Here is a 7,677-nt window from a genome sequence, read left to right on the forward strand (position 1 = left end):
TCAAAGATGCCGCAGCTGTCATGTTGGCTGCGGGAGCTGACGATAGGTCGTTGCAGGTAAGTAAATATAGCAGGAAACGGTGTATCTGAACGTTTGTAGGTCTAACGGTATAAAAGAAATTTAATGATTCACATTGGTTAAGTATTTTTACAAATTTACGATTCGGGTTTAACTATTTGTCACAATTTTAAACATAGTTATCATACATTTTCAGGCCATAACGTTATTAATTGGTCTTCACGTTCCGCAAATAGCGAGTAAAGTTGCCCGAGCGCTACCGCGGTATACGGACATTATACTTGCTGATGTCGGTAAGAATCATTCAGTAGTGTTAAACGTACAGAATCAATGCCATTGATAATTAGAATGTTGAAGCTGAATGGTGTGGGCAGCGTTCCTGCGGTGCGGGGAGTGCGTGCGGGCGGAGGGCGCGGCGGGCACGCGAGAGGCCTTCGTCCTCCTCAACCACTGCCTCGACCTCGCCGAAGCGGCTGACGACAACACGCAGCAATTACTGAGCTATTCAGATTTCGGTATAACGGCTGTACTAAAATATTTTGTTGAATTAAAATATCTTAGAGGTTGAAGAAGTCATACTTGGTGATGATATCTTGGCAAAACTAGCGAATTTGTGCTTTACATTACGCGCTGGCTAATAATTATATACTCAGAGTTATAGCGAGGTCACTTAAAAATATGCTAGGTTCGTGTCCTTGTTGTTTAAAGTTATTATCTTACAGATGTCACAGACTGGCCGCAGAATCGGTTGCTGCTGGAGAAGTCGTGTGTGAGCGGCGCGCCGTTGCAGGAGGCGCGGGAGTGGGTGCTGTCGGTCGTCATGGACCAAGATGTTGAACAAGTTAGTTCACTACTCTCACCCGACTGACATGCGTGTGTAGTACTGTTAAGAAGAAAATTAGACCGTGGTGTAGAATTGGCGCAACTCTAGATTATCGGCATAAACGTCACGTCCCTAGCTGACAGCTGTCAACGTCATTGGAAGGATTGGATATTCGCGCGCATTGTTGCCGAAATCAATTGTTTAAAAGTCCCTTATCTCTATTTCATTGTTTTTGTTATAGGCATTGCCAGTGGACAGTCGCGGGCTGTACGCGGCGAGTGTGGCGCCCGAGGAGCCGTGCTGCGTAATTACCGGCTACCCTCTCGGCTCGCGACTCGTAACATTTTCCAATGGTTATTCTTTATTACTATAGTTATCATTATTATTTTGAAATGGTAGTGTATTGCTCACGACCTTTACATCATTCACTGTATTCACGTATGTTGCAAAAATCCAAATAAAACTTTTACAAGTTTCAATCAGTTTAATTTTTATCGAATGCGATGTGTTTTCAATAAGCTTGAGTTCATTAATTATAGAAACAAATCTAATTGTCAGGTCGCTGCGCCAATCGCGAGTGGTGGTCGCGGTGTAAGAAGGCGGCGGGCGGCGCGGGGAGCGCGGGCGCGGCCGCGGCGCTGCTGCAACACGTAGCGAGCTGGTGCGGCGCGCCCGACGCCTCCAACTTATAGATACGGCAGTGACAGAATACGAACGGCGCACATTCTCATAGCTTTCGTGAAATAATTGTCCTTATGTGTTATAATTTAAGCACAAACACTAAGTAAACCCCTGAAATAAATGTTTAGTAGTAAAATAAGTCAATTTTATTTCATTACTTTGTTTTTACCTTCATTCATTGTCCTTTCGGAATAGAAACGCAATGGGGTTAATGGAGTTTTCAGTTTCTAGCGCAAAGAGAGGTAGGTTTGATATTGACAGGGGATGCTATGAGCTGCCATACATTTTTTACTTTCGACCATAAATAATACAAAATAACTAGAGACTTAGAGCTCTCGAGTTAGAAATAGTCATTCTCTTTTACGCAATATTTGTTTTTCTTTGAGGATTGATATAAATAAAACAAAGAATACATTTTTATCGCTATAATAAACTCCTTTTTATCACATTTATATTAATAATATTTTTTGACACACATATCTGTTACACAATACAATTTGAAGGTTATACCAGTTTTCGTGGCGAATTTTCCTAAAGACCGTACATATTATGGTACCATAAGCATTTTTCATTACCGTTTTTATATGCGAAGAAAGTAATATTCAATATTGATGATGAATTTTTTGAGATGTAAATACAAATTCGTCACGAAAACGGCATGTGAAAATAGTTTGAAAGTATTCTAACAGACGTTACGTAACGCTAAAGTACGTTGTACATTTAGGTAAGAGTTGAAGTTGTTTACCGAGCATTACAGCATCTAGGAAACTAATACAAACAGATATGTGATTGTGAATCAACAGTAGAATATCCTCTACAGAGATATGTGTACAAGAAACTTAACGCTTCCTTTCGTCTTTGAAATTATGGAACATAAACATGAGTTACCACAGTGGAAACTTCACACAAACAATACTATTTTTCAAAGACGAAAAGATACATCTTTGTATATTTATTTCTATGATAAAGATTCTATGGTGTCGCATTTAAACGCGAAGACGACAGGTAATGGGGTTATCGAGGCACAATATTAATTTAAATAGTCAATACATTTATACATTTCTTACGTCAGAATATATTTTTGTTATACATCTATTATATCAAGATAATAAGCGTAAAGTTGTTTAGATCACACCGACGTCGTGTCGGAATGAGAGTTATATTATTTCTTTAATATTAAAAATCTAGATTATTGATATACTGAAATAGATTAGCATTTTACAAATATAAATATCGATCTATAAAATGTCTAACTAAATAGAAAAATTATAGTGTAAAAAAATAGTTACGCGTCGCGTGATGTGTATAAAGATTACAGGACATCTGATTCACAAGGACTTAGATATATTACATCTTCTATTATAATATTCTCTCTCAGGAATTGTACGATTACGTTAAATTAATGAAGGTGTGTAAATATACTATTTATGTGTTTGTAAATAAGGTGCACATGAGATTGGCTGATGTATTTGATCGCATATGCATTGCATTTGATGTGTGCATAATTAATATATGAATAAATACATCGTAAGTAGATATATTGTCAAGCGTGCGAATACACTGTGATGACATTGGAGATATTGCTAACATGTTTGTAAGTTGATTGTTTTTTTAATATCTGCCTAATAATATCTAATAGTATGTAGGCCGGTGATATTGCTCGATGTATAACGTATAATTAGTTTGTTCTGTTAACTGATGGCTTGTACTTTGTCGTCTGGACTTATTATATTTTTGCTAAATAATGTTGAATGTTGCACAACTTTCGCTAATATATTTATAAATAAAAGGAGTGATGGGAATAATGGTGTTTTATTATGTAATATTAAAATTTGTAATTTTGTATCATTTTATGTGAAACGGTAATTCTATCACGAAAGTAGTTGTGCGTAGAAAATTTTGGATAAAATATATTATTTACAGTTTATAAAGTTAAAGTAGGTCATAAAGAAATAAGTTCATAGATTAGTTATGTAGGGAAAATTCACTAAAGCACAACCTTGGAAGAATAGTACCTAGAGGCACTTACACACTAGAGTTATTTTAAAGAACTACTTTTAAGGCAAAGTTTTGAAGTTGGGGTTATCAAAATGCTATATAAGATTTATGCGTTTAGTATTCATTTACCAAGTACATTTACATATAAACACACAATTCACTACTTTTATACGATAATATTCTAACATGAATGAAATACGTAGCACTAACAGCTAATACAGCTCAAGTGATAGTATTCAATATTGATAGAAGTGAGCGCTACGATATGAGTTATTACGTAATTATTCTATTATATTACGAGTATAATGACGAGGTTAGCTATAATCTGATCAGACATCTAGATGTAACATTGAAATACAGCGAGTAATAGGTAGACAGTGTTACATAGAGGAGATTAGACAATTATTACACGATATATCTCTACACATAATTAAACACAAGAAAAGTATCATCTAAATGGTATTAGTGTAGTTTTTTTGTCTTACTTACGAACATAAATTTATTAGACCGAATGTTTCGTTTGAATAATAATCAAGTTACTTTTGATGTCGATATAATTTTGATTTTAACTAAAACAAAAAAAATACTAATTCGTATATTTACATACAACTTATAGCGGTTTCGATGTCGGGGCTAATATTTAGTTGGACAACAAAAGCAATCTATAAGGTCCTTTATAATACACGATTTTAACAAACATTAATGTAAACTAATATACGTCGTATATAATTATATTAATATATAATTGTCCATTAAGAATTGTTCTCACGTCAAGCGTTTGGGGATTTCCGTACATTGGGCAGCATGGTTTGCGACACGAAGCGATGTTAAGACGCGGTCGAGGAGTTGGCCGTCGGGAGCGCACTACTTAGCTAGTCAGCTAGTTAGTTCGTCAGCCTGTCCGCTAGTCGGCTAGTTAATTCGTCAGCTAGTCGGCTAGTCGGCCAGGTGTCGTCGCTCCGGCGACGGCTCGCGAGATCAGTCAGGCGACTCGTCGGCGGCGAGCGAGGTGGCGGGGAAGAGCGGGTACCAGCCGTAGGTGCGCTGCGGCAGGCTCAGCTTGTCGAGACAGATCTCGGCGCCACCCAGTGCCAGGTTGTGTTCGAAGCCGCCACAGCGCTGCCACAGCATCACTACCAGCGTACGTCCGAGTGCGTCGCTTGCCTGGTACAAATATCCATTCAAAAATAAGTTCATAGTGTAACAACAAAGAAATTGTGAATTTAACTACCAAGAGGTTGAACATCACTAATAAATGATGTGATACTCCTGAGACCTGATACTTGAGCGTCTGTTTGAAGTGCGGCTCGGTGGTGCGGCGGATGACGCGCGTCTTGCGTTTGTGCAGCCACTTGTCGCCGTCGCGCAGGTAGCACTTGACGTACGAGTCTGGTACCTCGCCGTTTACGCCGTACACTCGACGGGCGTGGGAGACCTGCAACATACAATGACGATTTTACCTCATTTGCCGGAACACGGAAACCAGCAATCGGTGTATAATAGACACATCTTTATTATGACCCGAAAAGAAATTATTAATGTTTCTATAGTACAAAGGGCCAAATTCTTTTATAACGCACAAGTCTAAAGAAACGCTTTCCTATCTAAACCGTCGAAATGTCATAAGAATAGACAAAAGTATAGATAGGTAGGTTACCTCTAGTTCGAGTTGGCCTTTGATCATGATAATGCTGATGTTGATCTCTGCGTGGAGTGGCGGCAGGTGCGAACCGCGCGGCGGCAACTGGCCCGGCCCCAGCGGCACACCCTCCTCGTCGTCTCCGAGCTCTGCCGCCGCCGCCTCCGCTGCCGCCGGCACTGCCGCCCACATGCTGCCCTTGCGCCCCGTCGCCGTGCCTGTCGCCAACACCAGCCGTACTGCACACGCCGCCACCCCGCACCCCGCACCCCGCACCCAAACCCAACTCTACCCCTCTCTACTCTCACTCATGAATCTTCTTGCACTCTCTTCACTCGATATAGTAGAGCTTCACTTTACATACATTACTCAATCGAAATAAGTATAGGTCATTCTCGAAACATAGAAACAAAACAATACAAACAATGTAAAACAAAACCATTCAATCGTACATTGATAAATAAAATACATAAAGCACGTCAAACAGCTTCGTGCCAACGGTAAAAATATGTTTTACATAGAACTCGAATCGACTCCTTTCCTAAACATATAGATGGAAGAAGAAGCGTAATAACGTGTGCAGCCAAGAGTGTAGTCGACTTTCTAATAGTTGCCTGAAGCGGTCTCGAACTCAGTATTATGGTAGAAGCATTCCGTGTTATGAACAGCCAGTAGAGTAAGATAGTCCCGGTCGTCCTCTGAGAACTAATGTACAGAGCGCGCGCCGCCAGGGCATGCGCGACTGCGGCCTACTGCCGACGCCTACGCCGGCCGCATCGCGTGCGCTGATGCGTCATTCCCTAGCCTACTCGTTTACTTCTGTTTCAATTTACAAAAAATCTTGGAATCCATAACTACGGCCTAAGGATAAGATATATACAGGAAATCTAATAGAAGGCGCATCGTAATCATGAGTGTCATTCGCAAAGTTGATGAGGTCCAGACCTACGCGAGACGTGTCGTCGAAATGAACGGAGACGGGCAGCCGCACAGCCGCACAGGCGGTACACAGAAACAGATGAAGTGAGCGTGATCGCCCGCCGCCGGGCATGCGTCAGGACAGAACAGTACAGACACAGTGAAGTGATGAAAAGCGTCGGGCGCAGCCACATTCAACGGTGCGAGCGCGCGGCCGTCGCGCAAGCGATGTATGACCCATGCTACTACATGCCCCCCCGTCCTGGCGCTTCGCCCGCACCCGGCGCGAGCCACGTCTCAGCTCCGGTATGTGGACGCATACGGGAGACGAGGGCGGTCGCGCCGGGTGCGTGCGGGGCGACAGGGCGGCGGCGGGGGCTGTCGGCCGTCGGACGTCACAAGGGATCGTGTACCGAGACCGCGCGGCCTGCCGGGGGCAGTGCGCGCGGCCGGGCGGGGGCGAGCTTACCGAGGTGCTAACGGTCCGTCGCTGCTGACCAAACAAGCACAACATGTACAAGTCAGTACCCTCATTTATGTATCGAGTAAGATGCTCCCATTGTAACTTGAAAGTAACATTACACATTATTCAAAAATACAAAATATTCTTTCATTTGAATAAGTTTAATATATTATAAATAATCTCACCTACTCTTAGCCAATTGATAATTAATGAGATACTCTGAAAATAATTCTATCAAAGAAACAAATATCCTTGATATTAATGTACTTAGTGAAAGTAAAAAATAATTTAAACTTAGCTTACTATCATAATTTGGAATCGAGATTACTTCAAATCTGCGACTCCATTTAAGTTATTAAGTCAAAAAAGAAATGTCAAATTGATAAAAATGGACAAAGTGTAGACCCATTAGTTTATTGACGAGTACAGTTTTATAACAATTCAATTTGGTGTATCTATAAAGTAGACTTTCAACAGATAAGAAGCTATCCATTGCTTTGAAGCGCAGCTAGAAGGAGGTCAATCTAAACTATTGCGTCTACTTATTGGAAATTACAAACAACTCCGTGCAATTAATGGAAATTACACGCATTAAAGATATAAAATCTGCGCAAAAGTAGCAATGTAATTCTGATTTAATTGCACGGAATTGATTTTAGCAGTTATAACTAATTTAGGGAGTAGGAATCATAGGATAAGGGGACTTAACAATGGTTGTCATTTTGGATTTGAGCGACTTACACTTTGTTGTGTTCGTGGGAAAACGGGGAGAGCGAGTGCGGGAGGTGAGTGGAGATGAATGCGAGACTTACGCCTGGCGGTGGAGCCCGAGAGCGAGAGCGTGCGGCCGAGCTCGCCCTTCACCGCGCGCAGCGACCGCAGGATGTCATCGGGGTCGCGTCGCACGCACGACGAGCGCCGCCGCTCGCTGCGTCGCGATCCGCTCGGTGCCACTGCGCCCTCTGCACCTTGTACTTATTTATACATGCATGTTGCCAGCTACTCAGCATTACCAGAGCGTTTTTATTTTAGCCGTATGCCCGTGTTAAAATAAAAACCTACTTTAACAAGGGACTCTATCAGTAGGAGCCCTCCAGTTTGTGTTTCAAGGTTAGGCATTTTCTATGCCCTGACTGT

The 7,677-nt window shown here is 41.6% G+C and overlaps 2 protein-coding genes across 2 annotated transcripts in view; one reads left to right on the top strand and one right to left on the bottom strand.

Moving 5' to 3' along the window:
• The first annotated feature begins 6 nt into the window (after window positions 1–6).
• Window positions 7–1,633, top strand: LOC106104587 (intraflagellar transport protein osm-1-like). The gene is made up of 6 exons (XM_013284663.1): window positions 7–56; window positions 215–311; window positions 393–533; window positions 741–859; window positions 1,083–1,194; window positions 1,400–1,633. The coding sequence occupies exons 1-6, from the start codon at window positions 21–23 to the stop codon at window positions 1,531–1,533; spliced, it is 639 nt and encodes a 212-aa protein (XP_013140117.1). The 5' UTR covers window positions 7–20; the 3' UTR covers window positions 1,534–1,633.
• Window positions 1,634–4,189: 2,556 nt separating this feature from the next.
• Window positions 4,190–7,677, bottom strand: part of LOC106104533 (regulating synaptic membrane exocytosis protein 2) — a 26,574-nt gene continuing 23,086 nt past the window's right edge. Inside the window, exons 13-17 of the mRNA XM_013284610.1 lie at window positions 7,282–7,502; window positions 6,400–6,642; window positions 5,178–5,447; window positions 4,797–4,955; window positions 4,190–4,684 (exon numbers count right to left, since the gene is read on the bottom strand). Of these exons, the coding sequence (XP_013140064.1) occupies window positions 4,499–4,684; window positions 4,797–4,955; window positions 5,178–5,447; window positions 6,400–6,642; window positions 7,282–7,502 (1,079 nt within the window). The 3' untranslated portion in view covers window positions 4,190–4,498. The remainder of the gene's footprint in view (window positions 4,685–4,796; window positions 4,956–5,177; window positions 5,448–6,399; window positions 6,643–7,281; window positions 7,503–7,677) is intronic.

The sequence above is a fragment of the Papilio polytes genome, unplaced genomic scaffold (assembly GCF_000836215.1).
Source record: "Papilio polytes unplaced genomic scaffold, Ppol_1.0 DF823510.1, whole genome shotgun sequence".
NCBI lineage: Eukaryota > Metazoa > Arthropoda > Insecta > Lepidoptera > Papilionidae > Papilio > Papilio polytes.

Excerpts from the sequence above, each read along its gene's own strand:
- LOC106104587 (XM_013284663.1), top strand. The coding sequence starts at position 21 with ATGTTGGCTGCGGGAGCTGACGATAGGTCGTTGCAG. Across the intron at positions 57-214 it reads CTGACGATAGGTCGTTGCAG|GCCATAACGTTATTAATTGG; the intron begins GTAAGTAAATAT and ends ATACATTTTCAG. Across the intron at positions 312-392 it reads CATTATACTTGCTGATGTCG|CGTTCCTGCGGTGCGGGGAG; the intron begins GTAAGAATCATT and ends TGGTGTGGGCAG.